The 22,462-nt window shown below is 37.0% G+C and overlaps 1 protein-coding gene across 1 annotated transcript in view; it reads right to left on the bottom strand.

Annotated features, from left to right (window-relative positions):
- Positions 1–22,462, bottom strand: part of Stx8 (syntaxin 8) — a 259,053-nt gene that overhangs the window by 102,665 nt on the left and 133,926 nt on the right. Inside the window, exon 7 of the mRNA XM_026390528.2 lies at positions 710–811. Within this exon, the coding sequence (XP_026246313.1) occupies positions 710–811 (102 nt within the window). The remainder of the gene's footprint in view (positions 1–709; positions 812–22,462) is intronic.

Here is a 22,462-nt window from a genome sequence, read left to right as displayed (position 1 = left end):
CACTGTACATAGGCAATATATAATTTAAACTTTGCAAAATGCTGCATAGGGATTACTGCAGAATAACAAGCATTTGCATCAGAACTGCTAGGCATTCTTAACAAATAATGTGCACTCTTGAATTCCATCTTAGATCTACTCAACCAGAATATCTAGCCAAGTATGTTAAGTACTCCAAGTGATTTTTATCTTGAAATATGAATCCCCATTTTATATACAAGGCATCAAAACATGAAGTGACTTGAAAAAAACAACATCACCAAATGTAGGATCTTAACTTGGTCAGACTTCAAAACCTGAGCAACTCTTAACTGTTCTGGGGCAGGTTCAATAATAAGCTAATAGTTTTTAAAAGTCAGAAAAGCAAACAAGAGCATCTTTAAAACCTACAAGAACTACCACTACCAACCTGCATAATGTTATACAATTTCCCAAACTAATAATCTCTGTAAACAATCAAAGGTTTCACAGATTAGATTTAAAAAAGAAAAAGATAATGAATGATATTCTGTCTGAACCCCAAATAATTCATTTCATCATAATAAGATTAACACATCTTTTGGCAATTTCAATGCTTCATCAAATAAATGATACCACTTGTATTAGAGGAGCAAACAAATCCCCGCAGTAATGAGATATGGGAAACTCAAAGCAGAGTGAATCCACAAGTGATCAAAGCAGCAAAGCCATAATGATTATCATCTCTTACCACATGAGGCTGACTTTCTGTCCACTAGGTTCACACGCCTGGTTTCAGTGCGAAGTCTTTCATCTGTGTTCTCCACAAGGTTGGCAAGGTCATCAATTATCTCTATAAAGGAAAGCAAGATGGGAGATTAATATTCCCACAATACCCCAGCTCAGATTGTAGTTCCATAGCTGTGATAATCCTTCCTAATAATAATCTGTCAAGCACAATGAGTGAATAGGTATATGATATTCTTTGAAAACTGCAATTCTGATTAAAATAGGCCAAAACAAAAATAGTAAAGAAAGAAAACTGGTTTAATGGGATTCCAGGAAAGCAAATTTAGGGAAAAGAAAGCATGACACAATGAATTTATGCCCAGTCAAATTTTCATTCAAGTATAAAGGTGACAGTAAGGAAAACTTCAGGGATGACCTTGGCCCTTCTTGAGAAAATCACTTGATGAGAAAACTAGCCAAGCAAGAGATGAATAAAAATTAAAAACTTAAATGAAGAGACCGTGGCATAAGAGATAATGGATAGTTAGAATGAAATTCATCTCAAAACTGAACTGAGACTAAGCGAATATATGGATAACAGAAAGGTACATAAATGTTGCAAACAACATGTGACCCAGAATTCCAACTGAAAACTTAGGGAACCATTGGGAATAGAAAAGTAAAGTAAAAAGAAGTTGAAATAATTATTTTTTTTCCATTTCTCACAGCAAGTCACATCAAGCCATTAACAAGTTAAACATAGAAATATATAGCTTTTTAAAACTACTAAAACTTCAATGTGCTTTATGTCATTTTTTGGTGAACCTTTAGGAATTATCTTTTAGTAATTACTATCTCTTGCAGAGATCCTTTCTGTGGAGTTCATTTTTTTATGCTAATCTTTAAAAAGTAAAATTAAACACATTTAACTTCATTTTAAGTGACATTTAGAACAGCATATTATGATCTTAATTATGTGAAATTACTTATATCCATCTTCCTATATTTACATACCTATAGGGATATATGTGGATGAGGCATTCTAATGTTAATAATGATTATTTCTACCTGGCTGTGGTAGCATATGCCTATAATCACAGAGACTCAGGAGGCTGTGAATCTCAAGTTCAAGGCCAGCCTCAGCAACATAGCAAAAGCCTGTCTCAAAATAAAAAATAATAATAATAAAAATAAAAAGGGCCAGGGATATAGCTCAGTGGTAGAGCACCCCTGGGTTCAATTCCCAGTACTACAAAAAAAAAAAAAAAAAAAAAAAAAAGATAATTTATTTCTAGGTTGTGGGATCCTCTAAAACTATGAGCCCAAATAAATCTGTCTTCTTTATAACTTATATAACTCAGATATTTTGTCAAAGTGACACAAATCTGACATACTGTTCAAAAAGCAAGAGAAAAAATGGGCAAAAAGATTTGAAAAATATAAACATACATATAAACTATATATATGACATGATTGTACACATAGAAAACTATGAAATCTATTTAAAACTATTAGAATAAGTGACCTTAAAAAATCGGTAGATACAAAGTTAACTGTGAAAGACAATTTATTTCCAAATACTTAAACAATAGAAAGAAAAGAAAACCCATTAAAGTGTAAGAGCATAAAAAACTTTATCAGGTACTTAGAAATAAACATAACAGATGTATAACTCCTTCACACTTAAAACTACAAAATGCTATTTGGGGAAAAAAATTAAAGAAACCTTAAAAAAAAAAAAAAGCATTACAGCACATTCATAGATTAGAAGACTCGATGTTTAAAAGATACCTATTCACATTTCTCAATTGATGTATAGATGCAATGTAATCTCAAACTCCTAGCACACTTTTTAAATGAAACTAGCAATTCTAAAACTCACATGGAAATGTAAACAATTTTTAGTAGTCTGAATAATCTTAACAAAGGAAAAAAAAAGTTGGAGATATTAAACTATCAAAATTCATTTTTATCAAATTCACAATAATTAAGACAGCATGTATTAGAATAAAGACAAAATAGCAATGGTACAAAATAGAAAGCCTAGAGACAGACCTCTGTGAGTGCACACAATGCATGTACACTCAATTTTCAATAAAGTCATCAACAACGTCATTCAAATGGAAAAAGAATAGACTTTTCAACAAATGATGCTGGAACAACTGGATGTATGTATGCAGAAACAAAATGACTTTTTCCCCACCATGCAGACCTAACTAAGTTCCAGGACCATAAAGCTTCTAGAAGGAAAAAAAAAAAAAAAAAAGGAGAAAATCTTAATGACTTTGAGTGGGCAAATATTTCTTGCACAGGAAAAAAGGGAATATTCAAAAAAGAAAAAATTTGGTCAGATATTATAAAAATAAAAATTTGTGCTCATCCAAAGACACCATTACGAAAACTGATAAACAAGTCCTAGTCTGGTAAAAACAGTATTTGCAGGATATGTACTTGATAAAATATTTGTATATAGACCATATAAAAAATCCCTAGAAAAGACAAACCCAGCCTTAAAAAAGATCTGAACAGATGTTTTGCAAAAGAAGATACACAAATGGCTCATACACTCAGAAAAGGAACTCAGCATTGTTAGTCATAGAGAAATACCAATTTAAACCATGATAAGATACAACTTCATATTCATTAGAACACTAAAATTAAAGATTGACAATGCTAATTGTTGAGAAAGATGTGGGCACTGTAGAAGTGTACATCAGTTCTCATCAAGCCAATCATAATCTGTTCTTTCACTCAGAACTTTCACTCCTAGGTACTTATTAAAAATAAAAATATATTTCTCAAAAAGACTTATACAAAAATATGTTATTTATGATAACCCCAAACTAGAAACAACTGAAATATCAACCATTAGGAGAATGGGTGAGCAAATCAGGTTATAGCTGTAAAATAAAAACATGAGTTACTAATGAATGCAAAAACTGTATAAATAGTAATTTTTTTTTTGGCTAAAACAATAAAAACGGACCTGTTTTATGTTCCATTTATATAAAATGTAAAGATAAACATAACTCATAGGATAGAAATATCTCTAGGGTAATTCGGGGATTGACTAGAAAGGCACAAAAGAGAATTTTTCAGAATGATGGAAATATTATATATGTTATTAAATTTGTATTGATATATAATTTATATATTTATAATATTATAAATACGAATGTATATAGTTATCAAAACACAGAACTGAACACTAAAGACCTGTGCATTTGATTTTACATAAGTTATACAATTTAAAATGTAAACCAGAAAAAAATAATTTAAAGTTTACAATATTAGAGTACTCCTAAGCTTGTCCAGTAAATAAGAAGGAATAAAGGAGAAAGGGAGGGAGGAAGAACTGGTTTAAGACTAACAAAACTTTAGAACTGTAAGAAGTCATTCCACCACCTTGTGGTTCCTTCCTCTTTTACATTTTTCCTGGCAGTGGAACAGTTAATCTTTCACTGAATACTCCAGCAGTGGGTAACAAGGACACTTGTAAAAAAAAAAAATAATAATAATAATAATAAAAATAAATCAGCTCCGTGGCTGGGCTAGCCAGTGACTATAATTATTATAAAGTTCTATATAATGAACTGAAAATCTGTCTGCTTTGCACTGTAACCCCAGTTACTTCCAGACAGACACAATCTCAGTGCCCTTTCTTTCATAATTCTGCTGTATCTCTTTTGTCTTAGGCTAGAGACAACTTCAAATCTTAACAAGTCCTCAAAGGAAGAGATTTCCCGATTTTGTGACATGTGATGTTTAGTCTCAGTATTCTTCCTAAAACATGACGACAGGACTTGGAGAAGTTGTTTCGTGTGTGTGTGTGTGTGGGGGGGGGGGTCAGCACAGAACACAGTTGTGTTTATACTCAGGAGCATTTAAAATTAAGGATTTTTGGATGGAATGTTGACTATGGGGCACACAGGACAAGGACCTTCACAAATGTCCTCATTCTGTGAGGCTTCCATTAGGTTTTCACTTTTCATTGTTATTCTTTACTTTTGCTGCTGAGCCTAGTTGTACAAACTTATGCTTTTGTTTGCTGATATAAATTCAGTGTTATTTTCCTGTGTAGGAGACAACTAATAACTAAATATAGAAGTAGAGGGAACTCGTGCTTTTTAAAAATATGGAATATTTTAAAAAGATAAATTTATACCACTATAATGTGTCTGCTTTAATAGAAAGGAATAGTTAATTGAAGCAGAAAAAAATCAAAGTGATAGAGTGCCAGGGATCCCAGCAGCCTGCAGCAGGGCCCCGGAGATCCAGGCCAACTGATTCGCGTGGCCTGCCCTGCGGCTACAGAAGGCGTGGCGCCTCAGTGAAGCCATTAATTGGCAAGCAGAGAGGTTAGGGAAGGCCATTAGGTGGAATCCCACCAGCCAAGCCCACACGGACCCTTGGGCCGAGCACGGGATCTCAGAAGGGGAAGGAAGCGGTACAGTCCCATCCCCCACAGCGGACACTCCACCGAGGCAGTCAGCGGCCACCATCCGGGAAAGCTGAAGGATACACCGCCACTCTCCTTCAGAGTGCAACATCAAAACAGGTCGGTGTCATTCAGCTCACCCCCCAGACAGCGGGAATTCGCATAAAATCTCTCCTAGGCTTGCCGGGAGAGGGAGTATCAAGCTGAGCCTCCATAAAGACTAGGGGGAAACTAGAGACACCTGACCTCCAACCCCTCCTCCCAGTAGCAGCCAAAACGAAACCTGGCTAGCCAGCGCTGGGGGAGGGGCAAGCAGAAAAAATCAAAGTGATAGAGTGCCAGGGATCCCAGCAGCCTGCAGCAGGGCCCCGGAGATCCAGGCCAACTGATTCGCGTGGCCTGCCCTGCGGCTACAGAAGGCGTGGCGCCTCAGTGAAGCCATTAATTAGCAAGCAGGGAGGTTAGGGAAGGCCATTAGGTGGAATCCCACCAGCCAAGCCCACACGGACCCTTGGGCCGAGCACGGATCTCAGAAGGGGAAGGAAGCGGTGCAGTCCCATCCCCCACAGCGGACACTCCACCGAGGCAGTCAGCGGCCACCATCCGGGAAAGCTGAAGGATACACCGCCACTCTCCTTCAGAGTGCAACATCAAAACAGCGGACACTCCATCCAGGCAGTCAGCGGCCACCATCCGGGAAAGCTGAAGAATACACCACCACTCTCCAACAGCTTGCAACATCAAAACAGCCAGCAGCAGGACCCCGGAGATCCAGGCCAACTGATTCGCGCGGCCTGCCCCGCAGCTACAGAAGGCGTGGTGCCTCAGAGAAGCCATTAATTAGCAAGCAGGGAGGTTAGGGACTGCCATTAGGTGGAATCCTGCCAGCCAAGCCCACCGCCCACGCCCGGAACAGGCCCAGCGACCTGCCAGCATTGTAGTCACAACACCCCAATTGGAATAGGGACAGAGCAGAGCCGCCTTCCACTCCCGGAACAGGCCCAGAGAGCCACCAGCGTGGTAGACACGTCACCCCAATTGGAGTAGGGGCACAGCCGCCGCCCGCACCTGCAAGGGAGACTTTTCAAGTATACAAGAGCAACATAAATAAATAGGGGGTAAATTTCAAAACACAACAGTTGCACCAAGCAGAAAGAAACGCGAGCAGTATGAAAAGACAAGGAAAGAAAGGACCACAAGCAATGCAAGTCAACTCAACTTTAGAAGAGGTAATAGCTGCAACAGATGGAATATCAGATAAAGAGTTCAGGATATATATGCTTCAGATGATCTGGAGTCGCAAGGAAGACATGAGACAGCAAAATCAGACAATGAAAGATCACATTGACAAACAAATCCAGGAAGTAAAAGATCAATTTCACAGGGAGATAGAGGTAATAAAAAACAAACAAATTGAAATTCTAGAAATGCAGGAAACAATAAACCAACTTAAAAACTCAATTGAGAATACTACCAGCAGAGTAGATCACTTAGAAGAGAGAACATCAGACAATGAAGACAAAGTATTTCAACTGGAAAAGAACATAGACAGCTCAGCAAGTCTGCTAAGAAACCATGAGCAGAACATCCAAGAATTATGGGACAATATCAAAAGACCAAATTTAAGAGTCATTGGGATACAGGAAGGCACAGAGCTCCATTCCAAAGGAATAAACAGTCTATTCAGTGAAATAATACGAGAAAACTTCCCAGAATTGAAGATTGAGACAGAATCCCAAATCCTAGAAGCCTACAGGACGCCGAATGTGCAAAATCATAAGAGATCCACACCTAGACACATTATAATGAAGATGTCCAACATACAGAATAAGGAGAGAATTTTAAAAGCTGCAAGAGAAAGAAAGCAGATTACATTTAGGGGTAAACCAATCAGGATAACAGCTGATCTCTCAACACAGACTCGGAAAGCTAGAAGATCCTGGAATAACATATTTCAAACACTGAAAGACAATGGGCTCCAACCAAGAATCGTGTATCCGGCGAAATTAAGCTTCAGGTTAGAAGATGAAATTAAAACCTTCCACAATAAACAAAAGTTAAAAGAATTCGCAGCTAGAAAACCATCTCTTCAAAAAATCCTTGGCAAAACATTACAGGAAGAGGAAATGGAAAACAACATTGAAAACCAACAATGGGAGGTAGGACAGTAAAGGGGGGAAAGTAGTCAAAGAGGATAACAAATCAGGTTTAGTAACATCAATAAACAAATATGGATAGAAGAACAAACCATATCTCAATAATAACCCTAAATGTTAATGGCTTAAACTCACCAATTAAGAGACACAGGCTAATAGAATGGATCAAAAAACAAGACCCAACAATATGCTGTCTACAGGAGACGCATTTGATAGGAAAAGATATACATAGACTGAAGGTGAAAGGTTGGGAAAAATCATATCACTCATATGGACCGCGGAAACAAGCAGGAGTGTCCATACTCATATCTAATAAAATAGATTTCAAGCCAAAGCTAATCAAAAGGGATATAGAAGGACACTTCATACTGCTCAAGGGAAACATACACCAACAAGACATAACAATCATAAATATATATGCCCCAAATAATGGTGCAGCTGTATTCATCAAGCAAACTCTTCTCAAGTTCAAGAGTCTAATAGACCAACATACAATAATCATGGGAGACTTCAACACACCTCTCTCACCACTGGACAGATCTTCCAAACAAAAGTTAAATAAGGAAACTATAGAACTCAATAACACAATTAACAACCTAGACTTAATTGACATATATAGACTATACCACCCAACATCAAGTAGCTACACTTTTTTCTCAGCAGCACATGGAACCTTCTCAAAAATAGACCATATACTATGTCACAGGGCAACTCTTAGACAATACAAAGGGGTAGAGATAATACCATGCATCTTATCTGATCATAATGGAATGAAACTGAAAATCAATGATAAAAGAAGAAAGGAAAAAGCAAGCATCACCTGGAGAATGAACAATAGGTTGCTGAGTGATCAATGGGTTTTAGAAGACATCAAGGAGGAAATTAAAAAATTCCTAGAGTTAAATGAAAACACAGACACAACATATCGGAATCTATGGGACACATTGAAAGCAGTTCTAAGAGGAAAATTCATTGCTTGGAGTTCATTCCTCAAAAAAAGAAAAAACCAACAAATAAATGATCTCATACTTCATCTCAAAATCCTAGAAAAAGAAGAGCAAAACAACAGCAAAAGAAGTAGAAGGCAAGAAATAATTAAAATCAGAGCTGAAATTAATGAAATTGAAACAAAAGAAACAATTGAAAAAATTGACAAAACTAAAAGCTGGTTCTTTGAAAAAATAAATAAAATTGACAGACCCTTAGCCATGCTAACGAAGAGAAGAAGAGAGAGAACCCAAATTACTAGCATACGGGATGAAAAAGGCAATATCACAACAGACACTTCAGAAATACAGAAGATAATCAGAAATTACTTTGAATCCTTATACTCCAATAAAATAGAAGATAGTGAAGGCATAGATAAATTCCTTGAGTCCTATGATCTGCCCAGATTGAGCCAGGAGGAAATAGACAACCTAAACAGACCAATAACAATAGAGGAAATAGAAGAAACCATCAAAAGACTACCAACTAAGAAAAGCCCAGGACCGGATGGGTATACAGCAGAGTTTTACAAAACCTTTAAAGAGGAACTAACACCAATACTTTTCAAGCTATTTCAGGAAATAGAAAAAGAGGGAGAACTTCCAAATTCATTCTACGAGGCCAACATCACCCTGATTCCGAAACCAGACAAAGACACATCAAAGAAGGAAAACTACAGACCAATATCTCTAATGAACCTTGACGCAAAAATCCTCAATAAAATTCTGGCGAATCGGATTCAAATACATATCAAAAAAATTATACATCATGATCAAGTAGGATTCATCCCTGGGATGCAAGGCTGGTTTAATATACGGAAATCAATAAATGTTATTCACCACATCAATAGACTTAAAAATAAGAACCATATGATCATCTCGATAGATGCAGAAAAAGCATTCGACAAAGTACAGCATCCCTTTATGTTCAAAACGCTAGAAAAATTAGGGATAACAGGATCATACCTCAACATTGTAAAAGCAATCTATGATAAGCCACAGGCCAGCATCATTCTGAATGGAGAAAAATTGAAGGCATTCCCTCTAAGATCTGGTACAAGACAGGGATGCCCTCTCTCACCACTTCTGTTCAACATAGTCCTCGAAACACTGGCCAGAGCAATTAGACAGTGAAAAGAAATTAAAGGCATAAAAATAGGAAAAGAAGAACTTAAATTATCACTATTTGCAGATAATATGATTCTATACCTAGCAGACCCAAAAGGGTCTACAAAGAAGCTATTAGAGCTAATAAATGAATTCAGCAAAGTGGCAGGATATAAGATCAACACGCATAAATCAAAGGCATTCCTGTATATCAGCGACAAATCCTCTGAAACGGAAATGAGGACAACTACTCCATTCACAATATCCCCCCAAAAAATAAAATACTTGGGAATCAACCTAACAAAAGAGGTGAAAGATTTATACAATGAAAATTACAGAACCCTAAAGAAAGACATAGAAGAAGACCTTAGAAGATGGAAAAACATACCCTGCTCATGGATAGGCAGAACTAACATCATCAAAATGGCGATATTACCAAAAGTTCTCTATAAGTTCAATGCAATGCCAATCAAAATCCCAACAGCATATCTTGTAGAAATAGATAAAAGAATCATGAAATTCATATGGAATAATAAAAGACCCAGAATAGCAAAAACAATACTAAGCAGGAAGTGTGAATCAGGCGGTATAGCGATACCAGACTTCAAACTATACTACAGAGCAATAGTAACAAAAACAGCATGGTACTGGTACCAAAACAGGCGGGTGGACCAATGGTACAGAATAGAGGACACAGTAACCAATCCACAAAACTACAACTATCTTATATTTGATAAAGGGGCTAAAAGCATGCAATGGAGGAAGGATAGCATCTTCAACAAATGGTGCTGGGAAAACTGGAAATCCATTTGCACCAAAATGAATCTGAATCCCTATCTCTCGCCGTGCACAAAAGTTAACTCAAAATGGATCAAGGAGCTTGATATTAAATCAGAGACACGGCATCTGATAGAAGAAAAAGTTGGTTATGATCTACACGCTGTGGGATCGGGCTCCAAATTCCTCAATAGGACACCCATAGCGCTAGAGTTAACAAATAGAATCAACAAATGGGACTTACTCAAACTAAAAAGTTTTTTCTCAGCAAAAGAAACAATAAGAGAGATAAATAGGGAGCCTACATCCTGGGAACAAATCTTTACTCCACACACTTCAGATAGAGCCCTAATAACCAGAATATACAAAGAACTCAAAAAATTAGACAATAAGATAACAAATAACCCAATCAATAAATGGGCCAAGGACCTGAACAGACACTTCTCAGAGGAGGACATACAATCAATCAACAAGTACATGAAAAAATGCTCACCATCGCTAGCAGTCAGAGAAATGCAAATCAAAACTACCCTAAGATACCATCTCGCTCCAGTAAGACTGGCAGCCATTAGGAAGTCAAACAACAATAAGTGCTGGAGAGGATGCGGGGAAAAGGGCACTCTTGTTCATTGCTGGTGGGACTGCAAATTGGTGCAGCCAATTTGGAAAGCAGTATGGAGATTTCTCGGAAAGCTGGGAATGGAACCACCATTTGACCCAGCTATTCCCCTTCTTGGTCTATTCCCTAAAGCCCTAACAAGAGCATGCTACAGGGACACTGCTACATCGATGTTCATAGCAGCTCAATTCACGATAGCAAGACTGTGGAACCAGCCTAGATGCCCTTCAATAGATGAATGGATAAAAAAAATGTGGCATTTATACACTATGGAGTATTACTCTGCATTAAAAAATGACAAAATTATAGAATTTGGAGGGAAATGGATGGCATTAGAGCAGATTATGCTAAGTGAAGCTAGTCAATCTTTAAAAAACAAATACCAAATGACTACTTTGATATAAGGGGTGTAAACAAGGACAGGGTAGGGACGAAGAGCTTGAGAAGAATATTTACAGTAAACAGGGATGAGAGGTGGGAGGGAAAGGGAGTGAGAAGGGAAATTGCATGGAAATGGAAGGCGATCCTCAGGGTTATACAAAATGTCATATAAGAGGAAAGGAGGGGTAAGTCAAGAGAATACAAATGGAAGAAATGATTTACAGTAGAAGGGGTAGAGAGAGAAAAGGGGAGGGGAGGGGAGGGGAGGGGAGGGGGGATAGTAGACAATAGGACAGACAGCAGAATACATCAGACACTAGAAAGGCAATATGTCAATCAATGGAAGGGTAACTGATGTGATACAGCAATTTGTATACAGGGTAAAAGCGGGAGTGCATAATCCACTTGAATCAAACCGTGTAATATGATGTATTAAGAACTATGTAATGTTATGAACGACCAATAAAAAAAAAAAAGGAATAGTTAATTGTTCAATTGAATGAGAGACCATCTATTGGATGATTTCTTTTAAACTTTATGACCTCTAGCAACAGCTTTTAATTTTTTAAAACATTAATTTGGGGGTTTCCCCTATTCTCAGTTGTCCATTTATACATTGGCATTATGTTCTTAAAAATCTGTTCAAAAAATTAAGTATTTTTATGATCCAGGCCTCATGCCTTATCAGGATATTCCATAGTAACTGTATATGACTTGTACAGCTGAGGGGTACATTGTTCTCATGTAACTGATTATATTCAGGCTCTCACAATATGTCTCAATACCATAATATGTAATATAAACTTCAGGTTTAATATCCTCTGTTATTATAGGAAAGTAAGTGCAAAATACTCCTTGTCTAACAATAAATATGTCAGCTGTTCTATGCTTACTAGGTTATTAGATAGATTTCTCTTTAAATTTATAAATATTTGTAATTATGACTCAGAGGTAAATCAATAAATTTGTAGATTAGTTCAGCAAAACTCTATAGTCAACAGTGAAGGGATTAATGTTTTAATCTAAACCAAATACAAAGTTTTTCATTTTGGCTGGTAACCCTCTTCTATTATTTTTAAAACAACTCTAATTTTTAAGATGTAAAAACAATTTAATCATAGTTTATAAATACCCTCAAGTATGGAAGCACCTTTGGGTAAAGGCTAGAAGAATTTGCAGAAAGCTAGAAAAAGCCTAGACTGCTGTAAATGGAACATTAAGCGAAGTCTCAGAAAAAGCTATCGGAAGTCTGAATCTTCTTAGAGATTACTCCTGTGGCTGTCATCAGAGTGCTGGCAGAAATATGGACAGCACAGGTCATTCTGATGAGGTCTCAGATGAATGCCAGGAACAATGTATTGGAAAACAGAGAACAGGCCATCTTTGTTACACAGTTGCAAACAATATGGGGGCACTGTGTCCATATCCTAGGATTTTGTGGAATGGAGGATTGAAGATTGATGAACTAGGATATCTGGCAGAAGGACTATCTAAGCATGAGAGCATTCAGACTGCTGCATGGCTACTTTTAACCACACACAGCGAGATGTCATAGCAAATAGATAATTTCAGATGGAATTTACAACTAAAAGCAAAGCAGAAAGAGTCAGAAGATTTTCAGGAGAGCCATGTAAGGAATGAAAAAGAATGTTTGGGAGAAAGTACTAAAGATATGTTCAAGTGGCTATTTACTAAAGAGATTCACAGGGTTAGAGGCAGTCAGGTGCTATTCATTAAGACAGTGTCAGAAAGATGTTTCAGAGATCTTGCAGGTTGTCCTCCCATCATAGGCCCAGAGCTACTGCAGGTCTCAGCTCACCACATTCCATCATGGTGTTCCTTGACCACTCCAGCTGTGACTTTGCTGGACCCATTGGTCTAGAAGTTGTGTACAAGCAATAAGCACTGGCAACATCCACACGGTGGGTGTCAAGCCTACAGGACTGCAGAATGCAAGAGCTTGGAAACATGACCACCTCTGCCTAGATTTCAAAAGATGCTGCAGGCTACCTGAGGGCCCAAGCAGAAGCCTATGGGCAGAGTTACTGCAGAAACCATTTACCAGAGCAATGTCTAATGGAGCCATAGGAGCAGAATCATTCTTACAGACCCAGAAATGTAGAGCTACCAGCATATAATGCTAGCCAGGGAAAACTGTAGGAATAAGACTCCAAACTGTGAGAGCTGTTGCCTGGACTGAGCCCCCAAAAGCATAGGGGTGAGGTCCCCAGGGCCAAAAACGCCCAGCCCCAACACAGTGTACCCATGATATGGGAACATGGATTCAAAGGAAATTGTTCTCCAGATTTAAAACTCAATGTTACTTTCCCTGTTTGAAGTTACTTAAGACCAATAATCCCTCTTTCTTGCCTCTCTCTCTCTTTTGCAGTGGGAATATCTATCCAATGTCTATATCCCTACTGCATTTTGGGAGTAGATAACTTGTGTAATTTCATGACTTCACAGTTGGACAGAACTTGTCTCAGGATGAATCATGCCTTGAGTCTCATCCACATCTGATTCAGATGAGACCTTGGACTTTCGAGTTGGTGCTGGACCAAGACTTTGGAGCTACTGGAATAGAATGAATTTATTTTGCATGTAAGAAGCACATGAATTTGGGAGGCAGAATGCTATGGTTTGAATATGTTCATGTGGTAGAAAATTTACTTCCAAATCAATAAATTGATGGTATTTGGAGGTGAGGTCTTTGGAAGGTAATTAGGATTAGATGAGTTGATGAGACTGGGGTCCCCATGATGGGATTAGTGACTTTATAAGAAGACCAAGAGATCCAAGCTTGCACACTTGCTGTATCTTGCCATGTAATGTCCTTTGTCATATTGTTACACAGTAAGAAAGTCATCACCAGACAGGACCCCTTGATCTCGAACAACAAGTTCAAGGAAGTTTTCTTTATAAGTTATCCAGACTCTGCTATTATATTATAGCAGTAGCAAATGGATGAAGACAGTTCCTGTCTAAAAACTGAAATATATGTTTTCTCATAATTGCAATAAAAGAGCCTCCCCAACACAATAGTATTTGTATTTTTTCATGCAGCTATATAGCCTTCAGTTACAATTTCTACTGGTTACAAAATATTCATTCCATTAAATCACCATTCATTAAGTAACAGCCCATTGTCAAATACTTGGAATGCTTTCCTATTTCTAAATAATGAATCAACGAATTCGTTCTTTCATTATTATTTTCATTCTTTTGATTCACTTCCTTAAGTTAACGAAGTACGACTGTGAATGCTTTATGGACTTTGAAACAGAATGTCAAATTATTTTTTAAAAGGTTCATTCTGCCACTGTTGGTTGGTTGGTTTGGTAGAATTTACTATACTTGTCAGTTACTCTGAGAAAGAGATTTTCTAGGCCAGGGAACCTAAGGGAATTCCTCCTCTGCAGACCACAGCAACTAAGGTGGGAATTCCCCTAACCACAGTCTATTAAGAGCAAATTAAATACAGGTTTCAGAGTACAGGCTGTGGAACAACCAGCTGATTATTTCAGATTTCTGACAGTTGAGCCTCCAAAGAGGAACTGTTATCTTGCTTCCTGGTGTTTGCATTTGGTTCCGAGAAGAAGCCTACATTTCATTTGAGATATCAAGTGCCATTATAGCACAGAATGGGGAAAGAAGGACAATGTAAAGATAGCACAAAACTGACAATGAAAAGCACTAAGAAATATCGTATTATTTCAAAATATCAGACTCCAATTATACCACATAATTTTTCTACTCTCAATTACAGCCTCAATAAATTCTATATAAAGGCAGAACATGTGTCAGATGAATCTGATGCTTTTTTATATGAATAATGGATTCTCAAGGATGCAATCATTATGCTATTATGCCATTCCTTAACATTGTTAATGACACTTGAAGATAAATGCTTATTAAAAAAAAATAAGTGTTGGGTATGGTAGCACATGCTTACAATCCTAGCTACTGAGGAAGTAGAGGCAGGGGGATTGCAAGTTCAAGGCCAGCCTGAACAATTTAGTGAGGCCCTGCCTCAAAGTAAAAAGAGCTGAGGATACTGTAGCTTAGGGGTAGAGTGCTTGCCTAGCATGTTTGAGTCCCTGACTTTTAACCCCAGTTCCTCAAGCAAAACAAAAACCACAGAAAACGAAAAACAATGAGGAAAGAGCCAGTCTTGAAGGTATTACTTTAATTCCCTCTGTTCCCTACCATTTAATTGATACTTGAAATGATCAATGGAAACTAAAAATAGGTATGGTGGCCTCTAATAACACTAGGAAGAGATGTCAAATGTATTACGGAAAACAGGGACAGAAGAAAAGATTGACCTATAACTAAGCAAAGGGACAATAACAACTCACCTAAAGCATCCTATGGCAGGGAGGTTGGTAGGAACCTCTGTAGACCCATGCAGAGTCTCTGGGAGCCATGCAAGCTTGAAGGCCATGGAAAGAAATAGGGAGAAATTTGCCCTGGCCACATCTTACACATGGCCAGGTAGGCCAGGCGAGGCAGAAGGCATAGGCTTATTCCTACTCCCTCCTGCCATAAACCAAGGCCTTTCAACTGGGCCTGAAATATGTAACAGAGCTGTATACTAAGAAGAAACCCTTCCCAACTTCTAAAATAGACACACATCTCTGCGTGTGAAGAGAGCAAAGAGAACAGTAAAGAGCCCAAAGAAACATCTGAGAAGTATTCAAAAGACTGTTCTCTTTCCCTTTCCCCAGCACCCTAGGAAACAAAATTCTTTCAAGAAAAAGAAACCTTGAAAAATTGTCCAGTTTCTTTCTTAAAAAAGATTTAAGGGGATACCAAATCAATGCAACAAGAACAGAGAGCCACAATAAGAGAACAAATAAGATTATTAATAACACTGTATGAAGTAGAAGCATAATTGTCAAAGGAAAAACTACAATGAAGGCAGTTAAAATAGGTAAAAGACTTAGAAAGTGAGCCTGAATAATCTCCCAGAACACAAAGGAAAAACATTAAGGGAGACCAAGTAAGAGGCAGGAATAAAGATCCAGGAAAACAGGAGCAGAAACAAAAATCAAATAAAGAAGAAATTTTCCTTAAGCTTATAAAACACATGAGTCTCCCTAAACAACAACAACAACAAAACTACATGTTGTGCAACATTAATGAAAAGTTCTAGCAACACTTCTTAAAATTTCTAAACGTGAGAATAAAGAAAAAAATTGTACAAGCATTCTCATAAGTGAGAAGCAGGAAAGAAAGCTTACCAACAAAGGCAAAAAATTAAACTGGTTTCAGACAGTGACACACTAAATATCAGAAAACAATGGAGTAGAAAGAAGTGTAAGGACAAAGACTATGATCTATGGATTCAAAACCTATCCATTCCAAGCTGGTGCACTTGTGTACCTGTTGTCCCAGTTACTCAAGAGGCAGAGAAGGGGAAGAACACTGGGTCAAGGAGTTCAAGGCCAACCTGGGCAACACTGAAACTTTGTCATTTGTTCATTCATTCATTTATATACACATAATAGGTAAATAAATATATCTATCCATGCTGTGGTGGATGCTCATGGATAAGAGAAAGACATAACAGCACATGCAACCAGAGAGCACACACCCATCTTGTTAATATAGGGAACAAGGTCATGAAAAGAAGAGCACTAAATGAGACCAAACTACACAGGTTTGTTACAGTAAAGGGCTTACAGCATCACAGGATGGCAATCACTCACTTTATCTGTTTGGGGGGCTCTAAAGCCATGGCAGGCAGGCCTTTGGCCAGATTTCCCCTACTCAATCACTGCTTGGTTTGCTCTTTCCATGTTGTACTGAGGTTTATAATGTCCTTCACAGCAAAGGACTGTCCAAATCCCTGTCTGTTCATCTTTAACTTCCATGTTCTTAAAAATCACTTGGAGCTGCCATAAAACATGCATTTTATAAATCCAGCAAAATCACCTTTATGACAGATACAGCAATATCACTTACATACTTTTGTCAGCTATTAGAGCTCCAAACTGTCAGAACACAAATTAAGTGGCAGAAAGACCAAATATAGTAAATAACACATGCAAAACACATTCATTTTAGGAGGGCTAAATGGTTGAGAGCATTTGCCCCATGCTGCACTAATATTCACTGCCTGGGGATATAATCTGCTGGCCTAGCTCCCATTTGCAGAAAGCATGCATAAGTATTCAGAGCTAGAAAAATATAAATGAACATTGTGTCAAAGTGAACTGTGATAGGTGCATATACATATAGAAATAAATAAAAGTGATTGTATATCCATATATCTATGTACACATATTTTATATATTTTTCTGAAATATACCCACACACAATCTTTAGAAAAATATTTCAGAGATAAATAATGTTGTAACATCCTTCCAAAGTTATGTGGGTACCATTAAAGCACCATTCCAGAAAAATAAAATTACTTAAAGTAGTATTCTTAAATGATGAATACATAAATGTGAAAAAAAGAAAATCAAAATTGGTTGGGTTGCCGGGTACAGTGGTAGACACCTGTAATCCTAGTGGCTTAGGAGGCTGAGGGAAGAGGACCACAAGTTCAAAGCCAGCCTCAACAATTTAGTGAGGCCCTCAGCAACTTAGAAAGACTCTGCCTCAAAATAAAAATAAATAAATAAAAAGGTCTGGGGATGTGGATCAGTGATAAAGCACCCCTGGGTTCAGTCTCTGGTAAATAAATAGAATTTTCATTTTTTGTTGTGAAACATACCTCACATATAGAAAAATATGAAAAACCATATGTATACCTCAGTTAATTATCAAAAAGCATGTGTACCTTTTTTTCTTTATGCAGTGCTGGAGCTCAAACCCATGGCCTTGTGCATTCCAGACCAGTGCATTACCACTGAGCTACAATCCCAGCCCTAATTATCACAGAGTGAATACCCATTTAATTACTACCAATGTAAAAAAAAAAAAAAAAAAGAGGAAGCTGAAAAGCCTCAACAATTCCTTTGTATCCTACTTTGCCTTCTAATTACTACTATTTCTCTAGTTCTCCAAAATAACAAGCATTCTTTTAATAACATTTACATGCTTTTCTGTACAGTTTTATCACTCTCAAAAGGCAAATATTCATATCATTTTGCAAACACCTATAAAAATTTGATTTAGGAAATTGATGTTACAACCACTGAATGAAGAGTCATTGGGAACCAGTTTAAAGGACTGTCCCATGATTATATGCCTGTAGGATTTAAACCAGAGTCAGAGTCTCATAATAATCAAAAATTCCAGATACAATTCAAAAGTACTCAGCACATGGTGAACCAGAAAATCTCAAATTGCAAAGGAAAAAAAAAAAAAACAGAATGCTGAGAAATCATAGTTTTGGCATTATCTGACAAAGACTTTAAAACAGCTACAATAAAAATTCTCCAACAAGTAACAGTGAACACTCTTGAAACAAATGAAAAGACAGAAAACCTCAGCAAAGATATAGAGCAGAACCAAATGTAAATTTCAGGACTGAAAAATATAAAATTCACTGAATGATCTCAGTAGCAAAGACAATAAGAGGCAGAGAACTAGAAAATAGTACAATAAAAACTACCCATACAAAAAAAAAAAACCAAAGAGAAAAGAGACAAGGAAAATAAAAATTAATAGGGCCTCAAGGGGAGGAAAGCTCAAACATTTATGCCACTGGAGTCTTAGAAGAGAGGACAAAGAATGAAGGATAGCAAAAAATGATTTAAGAAATAACGGCTGAATTTTCCTAAATTTGGCATATTTGAGAAGCTCAAAAAACCCCAAATAATATAAACAAATCCATGTCATAACCAAGCTGTAAACACTAAAGATAGAGGGGGAAAAAATCTTGAAAACAACTAAAGAAAAAGAACATTATTTTTTAAAGGAACAAAGATTTCACAGAATATGGATTTCTTGGCAGAAATTAGAGGCCATAAAGAAGTGTTACTTCTGTAGTAGTAACTTCTGTAGAAGCGCCTATCTGTAATCCTAGCTATTTGGGAGACTGAGGTAGGAGGATTCAAAGTTTGAGTCCAGCCTAGATACCTTTTTGAGATTCTCTCTCAAAATATAATAAAAAAGTTGAGGATGTAGCTCTGTGGTAGAACACATGCCTAGTTTGTGTTAGGCCCTGGTTTTAATCCCCAATTCCCCACCCCTACCCCCCGCCGCACATGTGTGCACACGTGCATACACACACACACACACACACACACACACACTCTCTCTCTCTCTCTCTCTCTCTCAGAAGAAACAAGCTCTCAGCACAGAATTCTATCTTCAGCAAAAATACCTTTCAAGAATGAAGGTAAAATAGAGACATTCTCAGGACTGCAGTTGTAGCTTAGTGGTAGAGCATTCTCCTAGACTGTGAGAGGTCATAGGTTTGATCCCTGGTGCCTCAAAAAATAAAGATACTCTCTGACGAAGAAGAGTACTAAGAAAATCTGTTGTTAGTCACTGTACTGTAAAAGGCACTCAAGGAAGTTACTCAGACAGAAAGGAAAGAGTACCACTAGAAAACCTGGAGCATCAGAAATGAAGGGCAAGCAAAAGAAATGACAAATATCTGGACAAATATATTCACCAATGGACCTTTTTAATATATGCTCTACAGTTAAAGTCAAACTTATAAGGTCTGGTTTCAAGGTACATAAGTGTAACCCAGAAGACAAAGTGGGGAGAACAAAGGGACCTATGCTGGTATTTTCTACATTTCACTTGAAGAGGTTAAATACTGATTTTTCAGTAGACTATAAATTTTGAAATATATATACATATTCATTCCTTCCCATAAATTTTAAAAATAAAAACAAAATATATATTGTCATTCCTAGTAACTACTAAAACAATCTATGAAAAGAGACTCAGTAAAATACACAGTAGAAAATTAAAATGGAATACTAAAATATTTCACATGTATGACACGATTTATAAGATAGTCACCAAAAGACACAACTTTAGTGACAGAAGACAATGGGTACGAGAGGTTAAGAATGAGGGAGGGTATGACCACAAAGGAATAGCACAAGACAGTTTGAGAGAAAAGGAATTGTTCTATGTCTTGTTTATGGTAATGGTTACACAAATCTATACATGTATAAAGATGCTCAGAACTACATACAAACACATATGGAAAGTCAGTTTTGTTGCATATTAATTTGAAAATTAAAAACTATATAACAAACAGAGTCATGGGTAAAGACAGAGTCTCAGAGAACATCAACACTTACAAAACAAGAAAAGAAAAACAAAAGGAAGCAAAGAAGAAGACAAAACAAGACAACCCAAAGAAGGCTGGGGAGGGATGGTAACTGATAAAAGCAGCTATAGAACAGGCCAGGCCTCTTGCACTGGCAAAGGAGTAGGTGATGCTGACCGTGTTCAAAGCTGCTTTGGTGTGGGAGGAAAGGGCAAGGAGGGAGCAATTTGCCTGACTTGCAGCAGTGAATGCATGCCAAAATGTGGGGAAGGGAAGACAGCCAGACTAGACCAGTGCATTACTAAAAGCTCACAGTATTTAAAACCATAACAACTAGTAATATTTACTGAAAACTTGCCACGTGTTAAGCCACGGTTTCCCAATCTTGAGGTGTATACAGTTGGCTATCAGTTAAAAAAAATGCTTTTGCATCCCTCAGTATTGATGTTTTGTATTCAATTATTTAATTAAATACAAATAAATGCACATGTATCTCATTTATATTTATGGCTCTTTATAGTATGAAAAATATTTACATTAAAAATAAAAATTATGGGTTGGGGGTGTAACTCTGTGGTAGAGTGCCTCTCTAGCATGCACAAAGCCCTGAGTTCAATCCCCAGCACCATCAATCAATCAATCAATAAACTACACAACTAAAATTCTAGCCAGGCATGGTAGTGCATGCCTGTGATCCCAGCAGCTTGAGAGGCTGAGGCAGGAGGATCACAAGTTCAAAACCAACTTCAGCAACTTAGCAAGGCCCTAAACAACTTAGTGAGACCCTGTCTCAAAATTAAAAATGTGTGGTTATGCACCCTGGATTCAATCCCTGGTCCCCCACTACCACCACCACCAAAAAAAAGAAAAAGAAAAAACAACCTAAAATTCTATTTAACAGTTACAACTTAATGTTTACAAAATTTATTTTATGAATAATAAATTGCTGCTTAAAACATGTCTAAGATACAGGTCTTTTAGGTTGGCCTGCTATTCTTTATTTTTATTCCAACTGTGGAGACACCCTTTATACAATGCCTAGTGATAGCCTTTGGTTTTCTCTTAGAATAAAATACATTATTACATATTAAATATACTTCCTTCTCTCATCAGCCAAGAACTATTGGTATCCAAGACAATTTCACATATGTATACAAACATGAACTGGAATAGCTTAGTAAAACAATACAGCGATCATCCACATGACCCAGAATATTCTCCTAATATTTAACTCTTATAATCAGTATGAAAACACAAAAATTTTAACAGTCATAAAAAAAATCAGAGCTCACAGAAGATACCATTAGTACTAGTTTGAAGACTGTTAAAAGCATTACATACCTCATGTTACTAAGGCATTAAAAAGCCTTAGACTAGGCACATTAAATAAAAACTTCATCAGTTTTCCTAGCCCTTTAATAAAAAGTTTACTTTAAAAAATGTAAGTTACATCAGAATCATTGCTAAGTAAGGTAACAAATGAGAAAAGAAAAAAATTAAAAACTCAACCACTTTCCATTATTTGAGAAGACTGGAATCCTGATGATAATGTGCTCAGCTCTGATTGAAATGACTTATAGATAACCAACATGTGTTTCTTAGCAACCTGCATGCATAAAAAGGCTACAATATACGGTATGATTCCAATCATATGACATCCTGGAACAGACAAAATTATATAGAGAGTAAAACAATCCAAATGGGAGGCGGCAAAGGATGAATAGGTGATACACAAGAATTTTTAGGGCAGTAAAATATTCAGTATAAAACAGTAATGGCAGATGGACGACATTATGCATTTGTCAAAAACTATAGAATGTTACAGTATAAAATGCAATCTTAATGTATGTTATTTAAATTTAAAAAATCATTTAGGAGGTTGGTGGTTCCAGGACGAAATGTGGACTGTGATAAAAGGATTTAACTCTGAACACATGAAAACATCTAAAACATCTAACTGAATTTATGAATGTATGAATAACATCACTGAAAGAGGCAAAACAAAAGGTGCTAGTCTATGTAACTCTGGAAGAGAGTTGCATCTCTAAGACAAAAGGCAAAGAGAACTACACATAAGCACCGAATTCTAGTTGATGAGGTTGTTTCCTGGGGGGCTGCGAG

The sequence above is a fragment of the Urocitellus parryii genome, chromosome 7, assembly GCF_045843805.1.
Source record: "Urocitellus parryii isolate mUroPar1 chromosome 7, mUroPar1.hap1, whole genome shotgun sequence".
In the NCBI taxonomy this organism is placed as follows: Eukaryota; Metazoa; Chordata; class Mammalia; order Rodentia; family Sciuridae; genus Urocitellus; species Urocitellus parryii.
Note: the sequence above shows the minus strand (reverse complement) of the source record. Positions and strands in the feature narration are given on the sequence as shown.